This window comes from Mustela lutreola, chromosome 12 (assembly GCF_030435805.1).
Source record: "Mustela lutreola isolate mMusLut2 chromosome 12, mMusLut2.pri, whole genome shotgun sequence".
NCBI classification, from domain to species: Eukaryota; Metazoa; Chordata; class Mammalia; order Carnivora; family Mustelidae; genus Mustela; species Mustela lutreola.
Genome location: NC_081301.1, coordinates 42,976,116 through 43,001,277, shown reverse-complemented (window position 1 = coordinate 43,001,277; position 25,162 = coordinate 42,976,116). Strand labels below are relative to the sequence as shown.

Here is a 25,162-nt window from a genome sequence, read left to right as displayed (position 1 = left end):
CAGAGCAGAACAGAACTTTCTGCTCTGCTTTGTCATTCTAAGTTCCTCCGGATCCTCAGGGCGGCTTCTTTTAGAACTTAAACTTCAGAGATAAGGAAAGGAGTTACCATCACCTCTTTCAACTTGTAAAGGTTATAGAGAATAAGAGCTATTTAGAGTAATAAATGTATTAATATTAAATAGTTAAAATAATGATTATATTTGCAAAGGCTACAGGTGGTCGTCCTGATGTATGGAAACAGACCCTTTCTCTCACCTCCAACTGAAAATAGCAGTTTTTCAACCTTTTCTCCCTCTTCCTCTCTCTCCCCCTGCTCCTCCTCTTCCAACTACTGCCCCCTTTAGATATCTGTGTCCTTAGGACAAAATGCCTCTTTTGTCCTAATGCCTCCCCTGCCATGAGTTTTAATACCAGAGATATATTTGTATACTGTGGCCCTGCATAAGCCACTGTAATATCTAAAATATTCTCATAGCCCACAAACCAGTTTTTGCCCTCTTAGGAACAACAGTGTCCCCACTGAGAATGCAAGAGTTAAAGGATGCCTATTGCATGTTTTGAAAATACTTAATATCTAGAATTTAAAAATCAATTTACTGTTATTATAAACCGAGAATACAGCGTCCTGTGCCCACTGACACAGATAAGACAGGAAGGGGGGGGGAGGGAGGAAGGAGCGAAAGTAGTTGATGTAAGAGTCCCTGACTTCTCGTAAGCATTCTCCCAATCCATTATCCCATGTGTTCCTCCTGAGTCCGAAAGATAACTAGTTCCATTTCGTGTTACGTGTGAACTTGGAGAGCTTAGGAATTTTCCCAAGGCTGCAAAACTAGGCGTGCTCCTCTCTCTTTCATTTCAAAACCCTTGTCATTTGCGTTCAGGTACCTGTCTGGTAGCCCAGCTTCTCAGTCAGGGCAGCCTGCAGTCAGAGCCAGTCCCTTGCTGTGATCAGAGCAGGGTGAGGCCAGGCCCTGCCACCATAGCTGTTCCAATGTGTGAAATTCTTGCTCCAGGGAAGGAACCCTGAAATTGCGTTAAAATAGATTGCTCAAAATCGTAACTGAAACACTGAATAGTTACCCACCCATCCTATCCTTGGAACATCCACTGTTATAATTTATAACAGTTTCCTCTGTATCCAGTCCTGTATCCAGGACTTTTAGCAAACTGCAACTAGAGTTTTTTTCTCATGTATTATAGATATTTTTATTAGCCTCCCATGCTACTCCCAATGATCTATTTTAATTCATTGGATAGTTATATCATAATTTATTAAAGCATTTTCCTATTTTGAGCATTTAGGTTTCTTCTGATTGTTTGCTATTATTGAATAATGCCACAATGAATGTCTTCATGCACTTAGGTTTTTCTCTTCTTCTGGATTATTACTTCAGGATAAATCAGGATAAAATTATTTCTTCAGGATATAATCTATTGTCAGATTACAGGGCCAAAGCAGACAGTTACTTCTAGAACTCTTGAAAATACTCCCAAGTTGTTCTCTAAGGGGGTTCCTCTATTATAATTACTCAAACTACAAATTAAAACTGTTATAAAGGGGCACCTGGGTGGCTCAGTTGTTAAGCGTCTGCCTTTGGCTCAGATCATGATCCCCGGGTCCTGGGATCCAGCCCCACATCAGGCTCCCTGTTCCATGAGTGGGAAGCCTGCTTCTTCTCTCCCACTCCCCCTGCTTATGTTCCCTCCCTTTCTGTGTCTCTCCCTGTCAGATAAATAAATAAAATCTTTAAAAAATAGAATTGTTATAAATATTTGCTATTTTGATAAGAAAAAAAGTATGGCATGGCTGCTAGCTGCTAGCTTGTGTTTCTTTGATGGTTTGTGAAGCTGTCTATTATTCTAGATGCCAAGGTTATTCTGTAAAGCTGCCCTTTGGGGCTGTTTGTGCTTCACCTGATACAAAAATCATGATCCAGGGGCACTTGTCTGGTACAACAGGTAGAGCATGTGACTCTTTACCTTGGGACTGTGAGTTTAAGCCCCATGGTGGGTGTAGTGTTTACTTAAAAACAAAATCTTTAAAAAAAAAATGGTGATCTGATTTCTCCCAGGTCTCCCACCTCCAAGAGGTCTCATCCTCCTACCAAAAAGTCAGACCACTCTAAATTTGACCTGGCAGCCAATATTTCCAACTTCAGAAGATGATTTTTATGTTGAAGTGGAGAGAAGGTCTGTGCAAATGAATAGTGACCAGCAGAATATCAAAGTTCCAGGCAACCTGACTTCAGTGCTCCTTAACAATTTACACCCCAGGGAGCAGTATATAGTCCGAGCCAGAGTCAACACCAAGGCCCAGGGGGAATGGAGTGAAGACCTCATCGCTTGGACCCTTAGCGACAGTAAGTAACTCACCTGGCACTGGCCTTGCCCGAATGACATTTGGGTGCTGCTGCTTGGACTTAGCTACCATCAAGTCAAGCCTGTTTGCTAGACATCATAAAACGCAGTTAAGTGTGCATGGAGGTTAACCAGTGTCCCCATCCCAACACACCAAATCATTTAAATAACCTGTAATATATAAGAAAGCCTCATGTATTTAGATTTGCAATAATTCAGGCAGGACTGTGCTAAAATTTACCTTTCCTTGGTATGCTATTATCTATTAAGTAAATTAATAGCATGAATAAGGTTTCTAGGGTACGTTTAATTTGTTGTAGGACAGGTTTCAGAATTGTCTTATTTCTTCAGACCCACAGATGCTGGTTAATTAGTTAGGTCTTTCCTAATCTTAAAAGTCGAAGAATTCTGCTTGAAAAATCTTCAGTAGTAGATAATTCTTAGGGTTAGAAAATACATTTGAGAGTAATAAAACCTCTTTTCTTTCAAAATATTCTGAAAGTCAGGATTTCCTCTATTTCAGATTGGTCATTTAAAATTTATGGCTGGAACTTCTTGGGTTTCTTGGTAGTATTGAAAGTTTTTCATCATTAAGCAAGGAGTTCGGTTTTGCGTCACTGCATTAGAACTGTGTCTGTGTATTTTGGAGTCCTTGGAAAGATAAAATATGTCTTGGCCACACGGACTATCTTTAGGTTAGGATCATGGGGTCCCTTGCCAACACCCGATGTCTGAGGTTCCCCTCTGCAGCTGCCTATCTCCACTTGCTCAATACCAGGTGTAGAAATGGGCTCTGTGTTCCTCCAGCCACTCTCCTGTATCAGTGACATGTGGAAGTCTCACCTGTTATGGTGGCATTCAGGGATTCTTCATCACTTTTTAAAAATTCGTGAAATTTACAGAATACTCAAAGAGTAATTCAACAAACACCCACATTCCTACCACCCAGAATTAACAACTGTTACTATTTTGTCATGCTTGTTTTCAGCTCTTTTGTTGATTTGTGGAAGTAAAAGCACAATACAGATCACAGGGCCCTTGGCCTGTCCTCCCTACTCTCATTTGATGGCTGACTCCCCAGAGACAATCCAGTTATGAGTTGGCTGTGTATCTTTCCATTCAAGGTTGAATCAGCTCGATATGTTAGATTCATCCATAAGTACACAGTGGCATACGTACTGTTCTTCATTTTGCTTTTTTGAATTAACACTATGATTTCTATCTTATCCATGCTCATTGTTTAGATCTGACATATACTTTTAAAATTTCTGCATAACATTCTATGTTCTGACTATATGGTCTTATTTATCCATTCTCTTTGAGGTGGACATTTAGGTTGTTTCTTTTGTGTACCATGTTCTCCCCCTTTTTTTTAAACTATCCCAAACAAAAGTGCAATGACCATCCTTATACTTGTCTCCAGGTGCTTAGATGTGAGAGCTGTCCTAGAGAATATGTCCAGAAGTAGAACTGATGGGCAGTGTTTCTCATTCAATGTGTACAATGTCCAGGAGTCTATGAGAGTATCATTTTCCCTACATCCATCTCTGTTCATATATCTTTTCCCTATATCTCTATTACTTGATGGTGGAGAACTTTTTATTTTTCATAATCTCAAAGGTTAAAAATGGTACCCCACTGTTAAATTCAATTTTCATTTTCTTGATAATTAGCAACGTGGAGTATCTTTTCTTTGGCATATGGATTTCTGCTTTTTGATGAATTTGTTCATACACTTTGCCCAATTTCTACTAGTTGTAACAGAATTTGATATCTTAATTTAATGCAAGGATGAGAAAACATATGATGAAACATGTGTTGCCATTTTCCTGTCTTGTGCCATTTTGTCAAGTCTTCATGGAGTCCACTTCCAGTTGATTGGAATTACTACCCAAGAAAACACCTATTTGCCCTTCTTGGTTTATGTGCTGACAGTAAGTATCCATTAAAAGCATAGTAATCTAAGAGATGGTAGCGTAACTTAAGTGAAATTTTTTTTTAAATTTCCAGTTCTCCCTCCTCAACCAGAAAATATCAGAATTTCTAACATCACAGACTCCACAGCCATGATCTCTTGGACAATCTTGGATGGCTATTCTATTTCTTCTATTATCATCCGTTACAAGGTTCAGGGCAAGAATGAAGACCAGCACATTGATGTGAAGATCAAGAATGCCACCATTACCCAGTATCAGCTCAAGGGCCTAGAGCCTGAAACAGCTTACCAGGTGGACATTTTTGCAGAGAACAACATAGGGTCAAGCAACCCAACCTTTTCTCATGAACTGATGACCCTTCCTAAATCTCAAGGTTGGTACAGTGGACAGGTATTTACCTAGGATTGTTTCTAGAGAGTATCAGAAAAGCCCCATTATCTTAATTAAGATATTGACCTCATATGTATGTGATGTGACATAATTCATTTGTCCAAATAGGCTTCACCATCTCTAGATAGGTTCTTTTTTTAATTATTATTTTTATTTTTTTATTTTTAAAGATTTTTAAAAATTTATTAGAGAGAGAGATCACAAGTAGGCAGAGAGGCAGGCAGAGGAGGAGGAAGAAGCAGGCTCCCCGCTGAGCAGAGAGCCCGATGTGGAACTCGATCCCAGGACCCTGAGATCATGATCTGAGCCAAAGGCAGAGGCTTTAATCCACTGAGCCAGCCAGGCACCCTTCTAGATAGGTTCTTAAAATGAAAATGCCCCTGGGAGGGATACCCTGTTGATCCATTTTCTTTTGTTAAGCCTAAATCAGCCCATCAACACTCCCCATCCAGGAATGGAGGCTCTGAGGAATATGAATTTCATTCCACGGAAAAAGAACATAGAACCTGCTTAGTGAAGGCAGGCCTGTGCGGGTGTTTCAGTGGGCGGTACCAGGAACCAACTCCATTCTTTCTCAAATGAACTCCTCTTTTAGCTTTGAGGACACTATGCTCTTCCAAGTTGGGTTTTTTTGTTGGTTGGTTGGTTGGTTGATTTTGTTTTGTTTTGTTTTTACTTTTTGGATCCAAATTATGATGTCTCCATGTCCACCACTAACCCCCATTCCAGTGAGAGTAAGAGATAGCTGGAGGTCTTTCAGAGTGCCAGGCACACGATGCTCTGTGTTTATGGCTGATAGTGCCAGTTGAATGTAGTTAAGTGGATAAGGGACCAGGGTTGGTGGGGGGGGGGGGGGCTGTAGCTCCCAGAGCACCTTCCCTTTGAACTCTGTCTGCAGTGGCGCCTGCCAGCCCTCGGCAACGTGTGCAGGGGAACACAGAGTGAAGTTAGATGGAGAGTTTTGCAGATTTATAATCTGGGCTAGAGTTTATTTTTACAGAAAATCTTCTGGTAGTAAAAACTTCTTGGTTTTCGAAGGTTACTTAAGAAATAAAAGGAACCATGCCATATTTTCAGGACTGATTCTTTGGAATATTTTTGAAATGTCCAAGGAATGAGGAGTCTGCCAGTTATAGAGAGTTGCAGTTTTCAGGTGACACCCTTAATTAATGCCTATTTTTTACAATTATTTGTGCTTTGGTACAATGTATACAGGCCCTAAATCCAAGCTATACATAAAATACAAACAGAAAAATTAAAAACAAGGCATAACAAAGCAACAAAATCCTCACCATTCTGTTCCAGATGTGTCTTTATGTACCCATGCTTAGAGAGAGAAGGAAGGAAAGAGGTAATCACAAGAGTACTTGTAAGAACATAGGGTCTTGCTCTACATACTGTTTTTCAGAAAATGTATTGCATTTAATTTTTTTTGTTTAAATAAAGGGAAAAATGGGTTAGAGCAGAATCTTTAACAGTTGATTTTTACTTAAGCCCTAATTTAATGAGTTTTCTTTTCTGTCTTTCCCTCCTTCCCCTCTTTTCCTTCATTCTCCCAATGTCATTCTTGGGTTTTCTCTATCAGATTTAAACAAGAAAAAAAAAAAAACAAAAGGCAAGATAACTTACAGATTTAAATTCAGCAACTTAAGACTTGAGAGCTTTTCTAGTTAGGGAAGTTGTGTAGGGACGTTTAGCCACCTTCCCAAAGTTTTATATCTAGTTAGTCTTTCTTGCTGCTACTTGATTATGCGCTACTGCTTGGGCCTTTACTTGGAAGTAAAAGTGGGACAAATGGTAATAACTAATGCTTAGCACTTTTCCCTTTCTTTTTTTAGGTCTTATAACAGTCCTGTGAGTCAGACTCCTCTCCATTGAGTTTCAGAACATATAAATGAGTAGCTGAACGTCTCGTAACAATTAGTTGGCAGAGCCAGGGCTGCCATTACATATCCATTGTACCATCGTGTTGCCCAAGGATGGTCTTGGCTTCTCTCTCCTAAACTAAACCTGCTGCTTCTCCTGTGTTCTGTGCAGCACCAGCAGACCTTGGAGGTGGGAAGATGCTGCTTATAGCCATCCTTGGCTCGGCGGGAATGACTTGCCTGACGGTGCTGTTGGCCTTCCTGATCATGTTGCAATTGAAGAGGGCAAATGTCCAAAGGAGAATGGCCCAAGCTTTCCAAAACGTGGTAGTGCCTCATCTTCCTACTAGCTAATAAGTACAAGTCTGCATGTATTCAGAATCCTCATTTAAAGATGTGGACCAGGAGGAGTGCCTGGGTGTCTCACTTGGTTTAACAATTGACTCTTGATTTCAGCTCAGGTCCTGATCTCAATGTTGTGAGTTCAAGCCTCATGGTGGGCTCCACGTTAGGTGTGGGGCCCACTTTAAAAAAAAAAAAAAAAAAAAAAAAAAAAAGATGTGGACTTGTAAAGCAAATATTTCCCTTAGGCAGGTCTCATCTTCTCTTTGACTTCCATTATGAAATGGGAGATAAACAACATGACCATGTAATTTGTTGTCCAAACTGGAATGAATTTGAGAGTGGAAAGTTTGCTCTTAATAATTATTTAGGAAACCAGGGCTAAAACAGAACTATTGCCCTGCCGAAATGAGATGTATTATCATCATAGTGATGAGTCACCAGGAGGACCAGTCTTGCAATATGAAGAATGGAATGCTGTTAATAAGGAAGGACATGAACATAACCAGACCTCAGTGTGATGGGTAACGATGTATTGTGCTAGACAAATTTTCCCCACATTTCCTATTTCCAGTTCATATTTAATTCTTCTAATATCTCCCAACCTTATTATTGCTCACATATATGTGTAATATATGTAAATTTTTATGTTCACATGTGTCTCTCCATTCTTGTGTACCCATCAGTCTGCAGCCATAGTTTATAATACCTGGCACAGCCCCATTCTTTCATTTAGAAATTTTGACCAGTAACCAAGGCTTACAAAATCATTCCTGACCAGTATACACCCAGTTTGATTCCTTTGGTATGCTATAGCCTGAATGTTTTTCTAAAACTGGAACATTTTTCTAAAACTAGAACGTTTTTCTAAAACTAGAACGTTTTTCTAGTTTGTAGTTTCAAACTAGAAACTCGTTTGAGGTTTCAAATTCTATAAAATGAATTTGTACCTGACTTTATTAAATTCCATGTTTGAAACATTGGGTACAATTACACATTCCAGATGAGGTGCAGCTTCCTGTCCACAAATCCCTGAGAGTCCCCTCCTTGGAGGATAAGGGGAGCTTTGTTATCTGACTCCATGCCAGAAGTGACTCAACTCAGGCTATCTCTGGAGAAGAAAAACTAGCAAGGGGGCTGGGAATGCTGGAGCTGCTCATGGTCCCACTGCTTTGTCCTGATATGTCAACAGTCTATCAAACTCAGGAGAAAAGGGTTTATGCTATGTTGGGCTTTACTATATGCCTCTGTCATCCTGGAGCCAGAGTCTGCTCCAGAGTGGGCTTGAGATGTTCAAAGGTTTAGGATAAGTCAGAGAAAGTAAGAGTCAATAATGGACCAAGATAATGCAAGGAAAGCTCTTAGCAATGGATGGCCTGTTACTGCCCCAGACAGGATCTCTGAGTTCTTTTCCAAACCAGAACCGAACACCTGTTCGTTTCCCAGCTCAGCAGAAACTCAAGTGTGACTAACTCAGGGATGCACCTTCCTGTGGCATACTTGCTGTTATTCCCCTCTGCCTTGTGCTCTGCAGACATTGTTAATCGATTGCAGCATGCCTTCCACCTGAGTCCTGGAATTACCTCATGCAGCCCTTTAGACAGCCTGTTAGATGAAACCTATTTCCATCTGCATTTTAGAATTAGACAGTTTCTTGTTTTACCTGGTATGGATACAAACCAGGAATATTTAAGTACATTAGAATTATGAAAAATCCTGACACTAAACCATGAAAAAATTATTTCTCCAGAGGGAAGAACCAGCTGTGCAGTTCAACTCAGGAACTCTGGCCCTGAACAGGAAGGCCAAAAACAACCCGGATCCTACAATTTATCCAGTGCTTGACTGGAATGACATCAAATTTCAAGATGTGATCGGGGAGGGTAATTTTGGCCAGGTTCTTAAGGCACGCATCAAGAAGGATGGGTTACGGATGGATGCTGCCATCAAGAGGATGAAAGGTCAGTGCTTGACCAGATCAAGTCAGCATTTCACTAGGGTGGGGAGAAAACTTCACTTCCTGTCAAATCTTTCCGCTATGGTCTTAAATTATTTAAACAGAAAATTGGCATGATGTCAAATATAGCTGTTCTGAACAATGGCAGGTGGTAGTTCCTTTGAGGTCAGCCGGTGATAGGGCCAGGCCATAAACATGAAGGCATGAGCTGTTTACATGCCACTGTCTCGAATCATTGGGATGTGACAATATAGATAGTTCTCTGTCACACATGGCTAACTTCAGGGGAACGCTGTTGTTTCTCTTGATGCAGTGGCTCTCAGAGTGGAGTGAGTATCTGAATCACCTGGAAGGCTTGTTAAAAACAAACTGTTGGGGTCCATCCTGGTTTCTGATTCAGCAAGTCTGGGGCGGAGCCAGAGGATTTGCATTTCTAATTAGCTCACAGGTGATGCTGATGCCAGGGTTTGGAGATCACACTTTGCAAACTACTGTCTTCGTGGATGATCTGCAACAGAGCTCCTGGAGACATTGTTAGAAATTCATCTTCTTGGCCTCTCTGTTGGGTCTAGTGTAGGTGAATTTCTTGGGGGGCAGGGAACACATGAGAATCTGTGTTCTTAACATGTGTGCTCTGTGATCCTTCTGTATGCTCAAGTTTGAAAGCTACCAAACTAAGGTCAGAAGAACTACATCTTTTCCAGTTGTGTTCATCTCAGGACTGCTTGGTGCTTACCCACTTACCAAGATGGCTAATATACGTCCTGTGAGAAAGCAGACTGACCAGCTCACTGGCGGTCCTGGCTGTGTTCTCTTGTTGTGAGGAGTTTATGCGTGGCTTGACTAGGAAGCCGCGGTGTTGTTTGTATAGCATCCGGCCTTGGAAAGCCATGAATTAGAGCAGGGAATGTCATGAACTCTTGTTCGTCACCTTCACAAAGTGAGCTCTCTAAGGCTGCTGCTAGGTTTTCCTTTTTGACAACAATATGGAACCTAAAGTTGGAATTAACCCTAAATCTCATTATGTCATTGCTACTTTTTGCAGTGTTGACAGAAAAGAAATAAAATAAATAAAATAGTGTCTGTGCTTAGGGATAGTAGTATGTTTCAAACACACACACACACACACACACACATGCACACACACACACACGCACAATCTTGCTTAGCATCCATAAATCTCTTTTCCATTTTGCTACATTAGTCATGGGGAGTTTGGGCGTACAGTAAGGACAGAATGAGGGAACAGGGTATAGAATCTTGTAAAAGCCAGGCTTTTAAAATCTGAACTGAGCCTGATTGTCTCATGCCCGAGTGAAATAGCTTAAATGGGGCATCAAGGCAGAAATTATCTATAGGAAGAGTGATGCATTCAGAGGACAATGACCAAAGTAGAGACACAACTTGCTTATAAAGAACTTCATTTTAAAAATGCTCCCAAGGCATTGACCCTCGGGCTTCTTGTGGTAAGAACAGTGTATCTGGCCTGGGATTGCCTACTAGCTAGTTTTATGGGTACCCTTAGCCCCTGTGAAACATTCCAGTAATTTCCAAGCACATTCAGGCCAGCACAGGGCCACCAGCACCCAACAGTCCCCCTTTTCCCACCTTTCCTATGCAATGCTATTTTTCAAAAAGCAGCACGAGTGCTTTGTCACTGACCAAGGCTGATCGGTTTGTGCAGCAACCAGAGAGCACCTTCCCTTCAGCCTGGTTGGTCCTGGAGATCCTTCTGACCAAATGCTAAGGGAAAGACAGGATGAAAAGACTAGTTTCCTGACCACTAAGCACTTCCATAAAAATACTGTGGGATTTGAGTTTCTATTTTAGCAGGACTGCTTTGTGGAAAAGCAAGTTAAAATGATGGTAATAAAGCAAGGTGTCTGCATTCCTTGTGTTGTTGCTCTGAAACTGGTTCTCCTGCTCAGCATATTTATTGCTGGACAGCGGCTTCAGCTAGAACAGGTAGAGTCTAAAGTGGAGGCCACTCCGTCGCTACCAAGTCATTTCATGGGGTCTTTGAGAGTTGAAACGAGGAAAAGTGTAAAGCAGTGGTTCTCAAGCAGGGGTGGTTTTGCCTTTTGGGGGAACATTCATCAGTACCTGGATACATTTTTGGCTGGGTTGCTGGTATCTAGTGGGAGAAGCCAGACGTGCTGCCAAACGTCCTATTGTGCACAGGACAGCTCCCAACAACAAAGAACTGTCAGCCCAAGGTGTCAGCAGTTCCAAGTACTCTTCCTAGAGTAATCTCTGGTTTTTGTACAGTTTTCTAGAGCTGATGGTGACTCTGAAGGTCCTCTGAGGGGAGCAGGACAGGACAGCTGTTTCCAAAGAGGTCTAACAGAGAGGGAATCACAACTCTTGACTTTTTTCCCAGAATATGCCTCCAAAGATGACCACAGGGACTTTGCTGGGGAACTGGAGGTTCTCTGTAAACTTGGCCACCACCCAAACATCATCAATCTCTTGGGGGCGTGTGAACATCGTGGTAAGATGCGCTTTTCCTATCTTTCCTGACAGAATTTTTTCTTTTGAAACAGGCACAGTCCATATTAAAATCAGTAAAGATAATAATCTTAAGAATGTTACCTTTTAAAAAAAAAGTTGCAGTTTCCATCAGAATGTCCAGTCCCATTTATAAACTGTTCTGAGGTTTGACACCTTTCTGGAGGAAGGTCTCAAGGTTGGATCTTTTGCCCTCCAATGTGGTTCATCATTACTGCCCAGACGTTCCCATGGTTGCTGCCAACTCCCATCTTTGCTGACCCAGAGGTTTCCTCGGCTGCTGTTGCTTAGGTAGATTGGGGAAGTCTTCAGCATCAGGAAGAGAGAAGTGCTTTGGCTCTTCTTAACTGCTTACCTTTTTCCCTCCAAACCCAAGACACTGATATTCTGAATGTGAAATCCATGAATGCCAATAATCAACTGTAATATGAAAGCATTGGTGATGATTAGGATGAAATAAGAACAATAATCTTATATCTGATTGAGCTTTATTTTTTTCCAAAACCATTACTTGTACAATTATGGTGGAGCTTTACAACTACCCTATGTAACACTCTTAAAGTTAACTTATATTATTGGTTTTTTTTAGATTTTATTTATTTGACACACAGACAAAGTTCACAAGTAGGCAAAGAAGCAGGCAGAGAGAGAGGAGGAAGCAGCCTCCCCACTGAGCAGAGAGCCCGATGTGGGGCTGGATCCCAGGACCCTGAGACCGTGACCTGAGCCGAAGGAGAGGCTTTAACCCACGGAGCCACCCAGGCATCCTTCAACTTATATTATCAATTCAGATATTACTGAGTACTTCCATGAGTTTACGTCTCCAGGCTACCTGGGTTTCTAGTTCTACAGGAATGCTTTCACTTAATTTCTCATGGAAAAATTCGCGTCCACAAAAAAGCTCCACAAGCAATTATTTACAAACTTGACAACCTCTTGTTGACTTTGCAGCACAAACAGAAACAATAGAAAAGAGACTACTTCCTCTTCCTCAATTTATTAAACTAAAAATACCGGGGCTTCAAACAATATATCATTCTGTGATCCAATAAGTGTGTAATTCTGAAAGCCAGATCATGTCCCTTAGGTTAGATAATGAAGTAATGATATTAATTTTGAGCTATTTCCTGAAAAGAGTAATCAGCAGGGGACAACAGTAAATGAAAAGTTAAAAGAAAAAAAAAAGTAACCACCATCAACAGAAAAATATGTATCTTCCAAATTTTTGCTCTATCATCACCTTAGCCCATAACTTGTTGGCTCTTAAAATTTGTAGTTCAGTAAGGAAGTGAGAAAGCATTGAGGTGTATCTTGACTTACAGTGCAACGTGGTACAGTGTTAGACTTTTTTTTTTGGGGGGGGGCAGAATTTCAGTGTCTTAGAATGGCATTGAAGTTTACAATCACTTGACATTTTAAATTTAAAAAATGGTATACCAAAAAAAAATTACCTCTAAAAGACAGTAAAATCAGTCTACTTTTCATTGACTCTAGAGATCAACATTTTTATGGAAGTAAGTAATTTTATTAAAACAAACAATTTGGAATAAAACCAAGACAAATGACCATAATTCGAGGATCTATTGTTTTATTTGTCTCTAAAAGTTTGAGTTTTCTCATCTCTCTAAGCAAGATGCAGCCTCTGACATTAGACTGTGCTGACCAGTGAGCTAATCAGCAATACATTGACCGAGGACGAACTTCCAGGGAGGAGTAGAAGCAGGAGAGAGAATGTTACCTGGTGTGGGTCCTTCTGCCACGGATACGGAATCTTTTCCTTTTTAAAAAATAATCTCAAGAAAAGTTAGAGACTAAATGGAATAACATGCCTGGTTCATATTAGTTCTCCATCAATATTGACAAAAAAAAAAAAAAAAAGCTGACATGCACCTGCTGTCCTAGAGCTTCTGAAGGGAAACACGTTCATTTCATTCTGCTCTTCCTACTGAGAGGGTGAAAGCATTCAGGAAGCTTCCATGTTAGTCCACTGGCGGCAGGAGGGAGAGGTGTGGGAGAGAGGGGACCCCGGGTTCAAGCATGGTGCCCTTTAAGCACGGCAGGAGCATGGAACTTCTCTTCCTCCTGTCGCCAGCGTTCCCAAGGTTGGTACCGCTAGACTTGTTGCTTTCAGATTCCGAGTTTTATAAGCAGTTCCCAGGACCATAGCCCATCTCAGAAATTTCACAGCTGCTGAGAAGGTGATGTGTCTCCCTTTCCCCACAGGCTACCTGTACCTGGCCATCGAATACGCCCCCCATGGAAACCTCCTGGACTTCCTGCGCAAGAGCCGAGTGCTGGAGACCGATCCAGCCTTTGCCATCGCCAACAGCACCGCCTCCACGCTGTCCTCCCAGCAGCTTCTCCATTTCGCGGCAGACGTGGCCCGGGGTATGGACTACTTGAGCCAAAAACAGGTTTGTTGTAAGGACCTTGCTTTGGACATCTTTCCTTTAGAATTCTCTCCAGAATTAGAGTTGAGTTAAATCTATGCATTTTTCAATTCCTCTTCCCCAGTAATTCCCCTTAGAATCTCCCTAATTTTCATGTCTTCATGACTGTTCTATTTGTATAGAGGTTAAGGCTGAACACTGGCAATACCTGTATTTAGTGAAGGTCGGCATATGCATTTGGTGAGGTGCCCTTACCCATCGTAGCTTCTCCTGGGTCCAAACGATGCGCAGGGGCAGAGGACTTACCTGGCAACAGGAAGATTTAGTGACTTGGGTTTCTTTTCTTTCTTTTTTCTTTTTCTTTCTTTCTTTCTTTTCCCCCATGAAATGCTTCCCAAGACATGGCAGGTCACTTGGCAGAACCCACGGAGGATTTTGGAGGGGGAAGTCTAAGGGACTTGGATTCCTCACTTCTCTATTTCCCAGAGTTCTTGCCCCCAGTGGCTCTGTGCCAGCAGAATGAAGCGAACAAGCAAAAATGCTGAAAATACATGATGTTTTTTAAAATTTCAGTTTATCCACAGGGATCTGGCTGCCAGGAACATTTTAGTTGGTGAAAACTATGTAGCCAAAATAGCAGATTTTGGATTGTCCCGAGGTCAAGAAGTGTATGTGAAAAAGACGATGGTAAGTTCAGAGCACAGACACAGAGAATGTCCTCCCCAGGGCCCCTCCCTCCCACGATGGCCCTTCTCTTGGAATACCTCCATTCTTTGGTGACTCGGGCACCTGGTTGTGTACCCCAGGAGTTAGTGCCCTGGCCCAGAAAACATCCCTTCAGAGTTTTGATTCCCAAAATGCCTGAAGGCTCCACATTTACCAGTGAAAAGCCACCATCACATGTGGCCAAGGGATGGTATATGCAAGTCTCATGGTGTAGGGGCTCTGGTCTGGCTCTTCTAGGCCAGACCCTTAAGTGTCTCACCCCGAAACCTCTGAGGAGCTCCCTCAACCCCCGTTCATGTACAGCAAGCATAGGAAGGGCAAAAAAAAGGCATTTAACATACTTTCCAAATATAAAGGAAATAAATTAATGAGGTTCCTAAATCACAAGGAGGCCCTGGAGAGAAATTCATAATTTCTAAAGCCTCTTCATCACAAGTTCTCCACTGTCTCTCCAAGCCCACATCGAATCCACATACGCCTGATGATACCTCTTCTCCCAGATAGTGATATTTAATCTTGATGTACAAGATCCCAGAGAACGTTCCCACAGCAGGAGAGAAGCTGGACTCCTTCTGCTTTTGTGGCCCAGTGTAAATCATAACGCCCCAGAAATGCCCCCCCCCCCAGGGATGTGAGAGCTGGGTGTCAACATGGCGCCACCCTTGCTTTCCCTATGTGGGTGGGAGGGTGAGGACCTTGGCACTGACAAATCCTGTAGTCGTCACATGTGTTTGGTGGCTCTACCCCAGTGGCACGGCTCCTCCTTCCTGAGGGCTGATGGACATTGCTCGGGCTCCGCTTCCCTGTGACTATGGCAGTTTTCACACGGTCCCTTTATGTTTGTGGGTAACAGGGTGTCTCGCCAGGCTCAAGCTTCTGTATTTATCCTCTTATTCAGGTTTTTGTTTGTTTGTTTGTTTCTTGTTTTTTGCAATATACTTATTTTAGTTACTGACAAGATAACAATATTCAAGAATGTTTTGAAAAGGAAATGACCCATTGTTCACCCCCTTGACCTGTTTTTATTTTTCCTTTACTTATTGCCTTCCACAAACATACATATTTTTATATGGTTACCATCCCGGTGAACATGACCGTTTTGGATCTTTCCAGTCCCTTTTTGGATGGGGGGTTTGAAGTGGGACCCCTTCGGCCTGTAGGGACCATCACACACAACCAGTGGGACTCCAGATGCTCATCGATGGCAATGCTTTCAGAAGCCATAGTCGCCTCCTTGAGGACTGGCTTCCGTGTAATACTTTTTTCTCTTGTTCTTTTCCGTTTTTCTGAATTTGCCTGACCCCAAACAGGCAATGTTTCTCTGCAGAAGGACTGGGCTTGTCTAAAAGAGCCAGGACCCGCCCCTCACCCATTTACTCCCACTGTCCCTGCTCCTCCTGGGCCACCTGAAGCTTGAGCTCTCCTTCACAGAGCTCCTCTCCTTGCTTCTCTCTGGCATCTGGGGGCTGTGGTGCTCTGGGTGATGGGGTAGAGGCACTAACAGAGTTTACGCCACAACCTACACATTTTATCTGGATCCTGCCCTCCGATTCCTAAGAAAAAATGCTGCTTTGCTTGGCATTTCATAAAGGGCAGGGATTTCGGCAGTCTTGGAAAGTTTGGGGGAAATGTTTAGAGGGTTAGAACACTTAGGTAGGTCAGAACTTAATTCTGTCTGCTAGCAGCTGGGTGAAGTGTTGTGGCAGCACCGGGTCTGGGAGGAATGACACAGGGACAGCCCAGGCTGAGGAAAGATGAGGGAATGGAGAGAAGCCGGCTCCTAGCAAGAAGGGTGTAGTGTGGTGAGTGACCACCAGAGGGCAGAGTGGCTGCCTTCCCTGGCCTACAGCTTAAATCCACGATTTTCCACTCCTTGCACTCCAGAATTTCTGGGAAGCTTTCAAAAAGTACAGATGCAGAGTCCTATGGCTGAGATTCTATGATTCAGCTGCCTTGGGATGAGGCTCCTACATCAGTTTCTGTTTTTTTAAGTCCCCCAGGTGATGCTAATATTGGAAGTGCTGGAAGCCAACATACTAAGTGATTTGGGGCTTTTTATTATCATGGATAGATCCATCCCCTCATCATCGATTTATTTATGACTACAATGTTTCATGCCTGTGCTAGGTTTTGGGGTAACATAAATTGAGCTAGTCTCAACTTCTAAAGAGCTCGGACAAACAATGAACGATTGTTAACAGTTGGTGAGTGCCAAGGGCCAGGAGGGCACAGAGGAGGAACACACACTGAACTGAGCCCGTGTGGAGTCATGAGGGCTCCCTGCAGGAGGCCAGCTCCTGGGTTTTACAAATGTTAAATAGATATTGGAGACACAGGAATGAATTGGATCACCTGGAGGGTACATTCTATATAAAAATTTAGAGGCAAACATTCAGGTCACGTAAGTCAGTGTGGCTGGAATGTAATGCAAAGAAAGAGAGTTAAAATTTAGGGTGGCAGGAGGAAGGGGTTATAACGTCTTCTTGTAGATTCTTGATTTCCAGCTAAAACATTTTGGATTCAGTTAGGGACTTGAGATCTTGGGACCATAAGGGACATTGAAGAACTTTAAGAAAAGGAACCATGTGGCTGGATTTGCCATTTCGAGTCGGTCTGGCCATGGTGAGGAGGACTGATCCTTAGGGCGTAAACTCTGAAGCAGGAAGGTCAGTTAAGAGGTTGTCCTCAGGTAAGAGGTGATGGTGGCCTAAATCATGGAGAGAGCGCAAGGGGAGCAGGTGGAAGTGGAAAGATCCAAAAGATGTCAAATGAGAAAAATAAAAAAGTGAACGTGGAAATTAGTCATTGGGAGGTGTGAGATCAGAAGCTAGCAGGTACCTAGAAGCAAAGACAAGACAGAAAATGTCGATGACACCTTCCATTCCTGTGGAGGGGAAGAAGCACCTAGAATAAGAGATCGGCGGTGGGGAGTGGTGGGCATGGAGTGGAGGGAGGTACGAATGTTGAGGATACACTGAAGAAGTGGGTTTAAGAAGAGACAGTTTTGTAACTGACCTGTAAGGTAGCAATCAGGACTTACGATCAGAAAGAGCTTCAGAATATCACTACTTCACAAAGATCTAGGAGACAAGGGCATGTTCAGGAATAGCTTTTGCCGTCCAGGACACAGCTGGTCTCAGGATGGTTGGTCTGGGAGAATATCTGCTCCTGTTTCAGCCCATGAGATTCTCTGGGTGGGTCTTTAGGAAGGCAGCCCCCAAATCACGTAAAACTAGGACTAACACCTAGAAGTCAAACTTCCCAGCGTCCAGTCCACATTCCTTTTTGCCAGGTTGGACTTAAAGAAATGGGGACAATCTGGATGGAGTCAGGGTCGGGCCCCCAAAGATGAGTGTCCCTCATGACACACAAACCCAGTGAAAACTGCACTGACAGGAAATTATTTCTTCCTCCACTGATGTGCATGTGCCCTGTTCCCTTTGGTCTGAAATGTTCTTCTCTCCCCAGGCCACCTGCTGAACCTACACATCTTATAGGACCCAAATCCGAGGTCCCCTTGTCTGAAAGTCTGCCCCATCTCCTCCAGGCACAGTTGGTCACGTGACATGGCCTGAGCCTTTCCCAACTTACAGTTTAATTCCTGGTTTCTCTGCCTCCCTCCCCTTTCAAGCCTCTGAGAGCCACAAAGTGAATAAATGAAATGCTCACCAAGAGGGCACACAGCCGTCCACACATACACATGCCCATGCTTACAATTCTTCTTCTTTATATAAAACTCCTGTAGGGACTCCTTGAAGTAAGCAGGGCTTAATCTTTGCATGTCTTCGGATTTGAGAATGCTCTTGTGCATGGCATGTACACAAACAGCAATTCCTGATTCTACCACCCCATAGGTCTGGGAATTCCAAGTAGAGTTGCCCGTGGGCTTGGGTGAAGCAGAGCTCCAGGCAAGTTACATGCCTTGGGCAAGGGCCCTGTCTTGACTAAGTGGCATCTCACTTTGTTCTCTCCAGGGAAGGCTCCCGGTGCGCTGGATGGCGATCGAGTCACTAAATTACAGTGTGTATACAACCAACAGTGATGTGTGAGTACGCCTTTTATTTTGAGGGGTTTCTTTTCCCCCAGGAAAGTAAGCATTTGACAGAGGTCTTAACGAGAGGCAGGAATATGATGTTCCTCTGTAGAAGAAAGCTAGTCCGTAAGCCCAGGAAATAAATTAATAGTCTACAAAATGCAGCCTCAGAGCAGAAAGACTGTTCTCATGGTCTAAGATCATTGGGGGCAGGTTGTGGGTTTTATTCCGCCTGTCAAGGGGAAGTGGTGACTTCTCAATCACCAGAGAGTTAAGGGGCTTGTGGGGTTTCCTGTGGCTCCACATCCCCAACTGAGTTCCGCATACAGGTGGGGGGTGGAGGGGCAGCCCAGACTAGCTGCTGGGGTCAGAGGTGGCAGGGACAGAAGGCAGGCTGGGTCCAGAGCGTGTCTCTGCTCGCAGCCTGCGGGGACGAGTCTCGGGCTGGCGGTGGAAGGGAGGGTTGGGAGCGAGACCTCGGCCACCTGGCCCATACCTTAATGACGGCAGGAGAAACTGAGGCTTCGAGGGTTGAGGTGACTTGTCCAGGGAGTTTAGCTTCTGCCTGGGGAAGGGCGGGGGGCTGGCGAGTACTTGTGTCCTCCCTGCGTGCAACGTGCCTCTGGGGTGTTCGCTCACTTCCTCTCTGTGACCGAGGCAGCAGCTGGTGTCCCCACTTTCCGAACACACGAAGAGGCCTCAGGCGGTTCAGCAACTTGTCCCAGTCATGCGAGTGCCAAGGTGGTAGAGCTGGAATTTAACTCCAGTCTGTCAGCTTGGACTTGGCCCTGCCGCCCCGATACCGCACCGTGCTCTCCGCTGGAAGCGAGTGGAGGCTCTAACGCGGTTTCCCTGTTAGAATCCTGACCTTGGCCGAAGAGGGGAGAAGCACGTGCCCCCACGGGGCCCTGTCCCAGAGAGCGCACGCTTAACACTTCCTTTTATGCAAAATGTCCGTCACCCTGACTTTTGAGGCAGGAAACTAACCTGTCAGCAGGTGTCAGCTTGTCTGTCGGTGATTGGACTCCCCGTTGTGTCCCCTGCAGGTGGTCCTATGGAGTGCTGCTCTGGGAGATCGTGTCCTTAGGTGAGTGTCCACGTTCATCTACGGCAAGACTTCAGGCACTCGGAGCCGGCCCTCCTGGGCCCCCTTGCTGTGTGATTCCACCGGTGCTATTTTTACGTATTTCTGTATTTATATGGCACCACCGGTTAGGACTGGGAAATAGAATTTGATAAGTTTCTGTCTGTGCTTATTCCTGTCTTTCTTTTTTGAGAGCCCTGTAGCTAATGTCATACCTAATACTAACAATCTGGTGTCTGCGAGCTACACTAGAGCTTGTGTCTGTGGGCGCAGAGATGTCCCAGAACTATTGCACATTTGCTTGAAGATGGCACGCTACACCGTGAGAAGTCCTTTCCGAAGGCCAGTTAATAGTCTGTGAAAATGTGTCTCAAAACCCAGCAACTGGGGCACCTGGGTGGCTCAGTGGGTTAAGCCGCTGCCTTCGGCTCAGGTCATGATCTCAGGGTCCTGGGATCGAGCCCTACATCGGGCTCTCTGCTTGGCAGGGAGCCTGCTTCCTCCTCTCTCTCTCTGCCTGCCTCTCTGCCTACTTGTGATCTCTGTCTGTCAAATAAATAAATCTTTAAAGAAAACAAACCCAGCAACTGCCTTACACTAGGACCCCCGTTGAGTAAATACTGCCCATGAAAAACCTGGAAACACCACACCAGAGTGATACACACTATTGCTTGCTCTCTTCCTACTTTTTTGTATTTTGCAAGTTTTCTGTCATTGGACAGTAACTATTACAGATCAAACAGGAAGTGGATAATCTAACGGCAGACTCCCAAGTAGGGAAAAGATACCGCTCATTGGGACGCTAGACAAGTTGTGTGGGCTGACTCAGGGAAGAGAATAGCCCTGTGAGTAACAGCCCTGTGAGTCCTGAACTGGATCTTTCCACAGAGGGGATGGCCGCCCTGTGACGCGGTTGGTGGCATCTGGGCAGCTGTGCTGTGTGGTGGGTTTGCTCAGAGGGAGGGTCACGCTGGGTGGGCACCACCCTTGCCACACCCTTTCTCCCCGTCTCTCTGCTTGAGAGGCTTGGGGCAGGAGACCCTGTGTGCCAACTAGCAGGGCCTGAGGGTGACGTGGTTTCCTGTCTTCCAGGTGGCACCCCCTACTGCGGGATGACATGTGCAGAGCTCTATGAGAAGCTGCCCCAGGGCTACAGACTGGAGAAGCCCCTGAACTGTGATGATGAGGTGTAAGTCAGGCTCCGCGCTGGGGCCATTTCACCTTGACCTCCCCCGCATTTCTTGAACACACACACTCTCATGGAAGGGGTGTCTGCTTCATACACACGTCGCCATCCCAAACAGCCAAAACGGAGGAGTAGGGTAGGGGGCTCCTTAAACTCAGAGCATGGTGCAGTAGGCAGGGATGAAGAGCTTTATCGGCATAGAAATCCAGCAGGAATTTAAGGCAGTCATATCAGGAAGGTGGAAATGAGGAAAGGCCCCAAATGCAGAAAAGATCTGAAATTCATAAATAAATGTATGAAACCTTGAGGCTAACTTTGGAGAGAGAGATTTCAGAGCTGTGACGTTAGGAAGATGGATTTTTTTTTTTTTTTTTTTTTTGAAATCACAGAATCTTGATTCTGCAAGGATCATTTTCCAGGAATCAGAATTATTCCCCAGGGAAGAATGAGTAGCTTTTGTGAAACCACCATTCCCAGAACTCCCTGAAGGAGCTGCTGCCTGAAGGGCGTAATGTGAAAGGGCAAGGCGCTAGGTTCAGCAAAGAATTTATTATCCACACGGAGTTACTTTCTGAGAAAGCGTGTTATTCCTTAGGTCTCTGGTACAAGAGGCATGAACCTAGACCATGCTAGGTGGCTAGACTTCTGTGGCTGTAAGTTTCCTTGTAGACATTTGTTCCCTATGTGAAATTTTGAGCCCTACCCAACATTGCTTTAAAAAAAAAAAAAAAATTAACATACAATGTATTATTTGCCCCAGGGGTACAGGTCTGTGAATCATCAGGCTTACACGCTTCACAGCACTCACCATAGCACATACCTTCCCCAGTGTCCATCACCCAGCCAGCCTCTCTCTACCTCCCTCCCCCCAGCAACCCTCAGTTTGTTTTGTGAGATTAAGAGTCTCTTAAGTTTTGTCTTCCTCTCAATCCCATCTTGTTTCATTTTTTTCCTTCCCTACCCTCCACAGTCCCCCAGCCTGCCTCTCAGATTCCTCACATCAGAGAGATCTTTTGGTCCATAGTCAGACATTGCTTCTCTAGGTCTAGGGTGGGTCCCAGGAATCTGCCTTTTAATGCAAGTGGTTCTGACCATATTGGGGAGCGTACTGCCTTAGACCAGTGCTTCCACACGGTGTTCCCGGGACACACAAGATGCAAATAGGTAATATAAGAGGGAAGGAATTCTATGGTCTCTTACAGGGGGCAAGTTCCAGGTTAAGTCAGGTTACACAGGTTTTGTTTGTTTGTAAGGGCAAGACTTCTCAAGCTTTGACTCTGCTACTCCCTAAGGGGGAGACGCAATAGGTGAGAATCTTGCAAATTACTCTTGAAAATTGGAGTCTTAAAAAAAAAAGAATTAACATTTTGAGAGATGTGGCATTCCAAGAGAAATGCTGCCCTAGATGCATGCAGGAGTCAGTTCTTTCCCGTCAGGAGAGCTGAGACCAAGATCCCGCAGGAATGGTACTCAGGATGGGCACTAGTTTTCCTGACAGAAGAAAGGGGGACCAGTGGGGCGAGGAGGGAGGCCAGAGAGAAACCCGGTGCTCTACTTTTGTGCTGCCCCCGTAAGCGCAGATGCCCACGTGTGAAATGGCTCCCTCTCTTCTCTCGCTCGGTGCCCCACAGCAGGACAGGCCCAGGACTGACGCAGAGTCACGGAGTTCACTGCTTAACCCTTTGTGTTCACAGGTACGACCTCATGCGACAGTGCTGGCGGGAGAAGCCCTACGAGAGGCCCTCCTTTGCCCAGATCCTGGTGTCCTTGAACAGGATGTTAGAAGAACGCAAGGTGAGCGCGGACTTCCGGGCAGACGCTGGAGTCACACTTCATCACGCATCCCCTGTGGTTAAAAAGAAATAGCTGATACAGTTCAGCAAGGCGGTCTGGGCGTAGCCTGAGGCAACAGAGGGACATAAAGGATGTGGCCCCCAGTTCTGAGGATGTTACAGTGTCCGAGTTAATCAGATTTCCATAAAAGAGAGAGTCACTCGGTAGGACAGATAGAATTACCTCTGAGTTAGAAGGAACCTCATCAGTAATGGAGCCTGACTCTTGAATTTTGCAGAAGAAATCTATACAAAGAGGAGAGATGGAGGTGTCCACGGGCATACAGCCGGGAACCGGTACAGCCTGGTCTGCAGGGTTCTAGGGCGCAGGGGCAGGAATTCTATAAAAAGGTCCAGCAGGTGGTTGGCTGTACAAATCTGAGGTTGAAAAGACAAATTTAGGTTATAGAACTGGACGGGAAGTTACCACCACCCGAGGGGTAATTAAACCAGAGATGTGGATGAGGTCAGAGAGAAATGGGGACTGAGAACGATCCTGAGAGACTGGGACATTTCCGGGGGGACCACACCAGGACAAGAAAGAATGGCCTAGAGACTGAGGAGAGTACAAGGGTGAAGTCTTAGGTGCAGAAGGCCAGGGATGCATTTCAGGAAGAAAGCCAGCAAATAAAACATGGGGACTGAGGACAGAAAAACATCCCCCAGGTACCTAGTATTTGAATCAAAACAAGTTAAGGAAACTAGGGTCTGATGATTCCTGCCCCTGGCAGTGGCAGAACACTGTTAGACCACTGTTCTAGACGCTGTTGTTCTAAACCACTCTTGCTCTCGTAGACCTACGTGAATACCACGCTTTATGAGAAGTTCGCCTACGCTGGGATCGACTGCTCTGCTGAGGAAGCTGCCTAGAACAAATCACACCCATCTGTACGTAACGTTGCCCCTTCCCCAGCCTGTCAGACCCTTGATGCCAAGAAAGCCAGCAAGACTCTGCCAAGAGAGGGGACACAGAATATACAAATGTATATATATTGCTGTATGTCTGGGACGAGACCACAAAAACCCGTGCGTGTGAATCTGTAGGACCCTTTGCCTCTATTAGGACTGTATATACCGTTTTGAGTAAGAATGTGCTGAACTCAGAATGCCTGTTGGTGGTTTCATATGCAATAATATATTTTTCTAAAAATATGGACTTTACAGGAAGGTGTGTGAGTACAATTACTATGATGCCTAACTCATTATCATTCTGGATTTTTTTTTGATATTTACCTTCATAGTGAATGCTGTAAAATGTTTTGCTGTATAGAAAAAAGATGTTAATAAATGTCACACCAACCCTGGTGGCACCGGTGAGGAAAGTGGGGGAAATAGGTTAGTTCTATCAGGACATAGTTGAACATTTAAAAGGGATTCTTCGATTCCTCAACTGTAGAAGCCATTTCAATGTCATTTGCTCATTGGACCCCATTGTCATGTGTGTCCAGAGCCAGTGTGTCCAGAGTCCAGTCCAGAGTGCTACCATCTAAAAGGGGACTCAACTCTCCTTCAGTGTGCATCTAAGGAACTTTAAAGTACAAGTTTGGTAAATCAACGGGATTTAGTTTTAGTTTCTCTGGTGACACTGCTTTGTGTATTTTAAGAAATCGAGTAGGACGCCTAGGGCTCTATTTGGAAGACATGTGACATGCGTACCAACAGAACACCATGTATTGCACATTGTAAAGTTCCCTGTTGATCAGCTGTGAGTCTGCAGTTTATATGGTAGGCACACATCGCCATGAGATCTCATAGTAAGTGAATAAATGTCTTGCGTACCTGTTTTTTGTCTGGGAGTGTTTCTCCTAGGTCATGCCTGATGTCAAGTTCCTGTCCTCCAACTGTGTTGGTGAGATGCCCATAGTGCGGTGGGTGGGGACTCCAGCTGGAAGGACTGGAAACATCGAGAAGTGTTCGGGTGAGCCCCTTTTCTTGTAGCAGTGCCCTGTGCCCCCAGTAGTGTGCCAGTGTCCACTGAGGGCTTAGGACAGCAGTCTTTTTTTTTTTTTTTTTTTTTTTTAAGATTTTGACAGAGATCACAAGTAGGCAGAGAGGCAGGCAGAGAGAGAGGAGGAAGCAGCCTCCCTGCTGAGCAGAGAGCCCGATGTGGGCTGGATCCCAGGACCCTGGGATCATGACCTGAGCCAAAGGCAGAGGCTTTAACCCACTGAGCCACCCAGGTGCTCCAGAACGGCAGTCTCTTAACTGGGATAGTGTGAAATTGGTTGACATAGAGCATAAAGTTCCCTGTTCCTTCCACTTGATCCACCTCATGTGTTCAGAGACAATAGCAGGGCCCTTTGTTCCCAACGGCATTCTCCAGGGGAGAGTGCACACGCACACGCAAGGCTGCCAGCAGACAGAGTCAGCAGCCGGAAACGCGCGAAGAGCCCTTGACGGGTCCAGGTATCTGCACTAGCTCCTTGGGCTTTTTACCACATGTTGTGGAGATACTCCTGACAGCCCCTGGTTTGAAAGTACGTGGAACTGAGTAAGGAGGACCTGAAAACGCAGATAATCCCTTCATTGCATGTGGTATTGCAACACATCTTC

At 44.6% G+C, this 25,162-nt stretch overlaps 1 protein-coding gene across 2 annotated transcripts in view; it reads left to right on the top strand.

Annotated features, from left to right (window-relative positions):
- The window catches only part of TEK (TEK receptor tyrosine kinase), a 96,693-nt gene extending 72,300 nt beyond the window's left edge, over positions 1-24,393 (top strand). The window contains exons 12-23 of one of the 2 annotated variants that reach the window (XM_059143572.1): positions 2,074-2,361; positions 4,370-4,669; positions 6,724-6,878; positions 8,644-8,854; positions 11,231-11,341; positions 13,582-13,772; positions 14,322-14,435; positions 18,449-18,519; positions 19,554-19,594; positions 20,684-20,780; positions 22,472-22,571; positions 23,405-24,393. In XM_059143572.1, the coding sequence (XP_058999555.1) occupies positions 2,074-2,361; positions 4,370-4,669; positions 6,724-6,878; positions 8,644-8,854; positions 11,231-11,341; positions 13,582-13,772; positions 14,322-14,435; positions 18,449-18,519; positions 19,554-19,594; positions 20,684-20,780; positions 22,472-22,571; positions 23,405-23,479 (1,754 nt within the window). In that variant the 3' untranslated portion in view covers positions 23,480-24,393. The remainder of the gene's footprint in view (positions 1-2,073; positions 2,362-4,369; positions 4,670-6,723; positions 6,879-8,643; positions 8,855-11,230; positions 11,342-13,581; positions 13,773-14,321; positions 14,436-18,448; positions 18,520-19,553; positions 19,595-20,683; positions 20,781-22,471; positions 22,572-23,404) is intronic. The other variant, XM_059143573.1, reaches the window with a different exon arrangement.
- Positions 24,394-25,162: the final 769 nt, after the last annotated feature.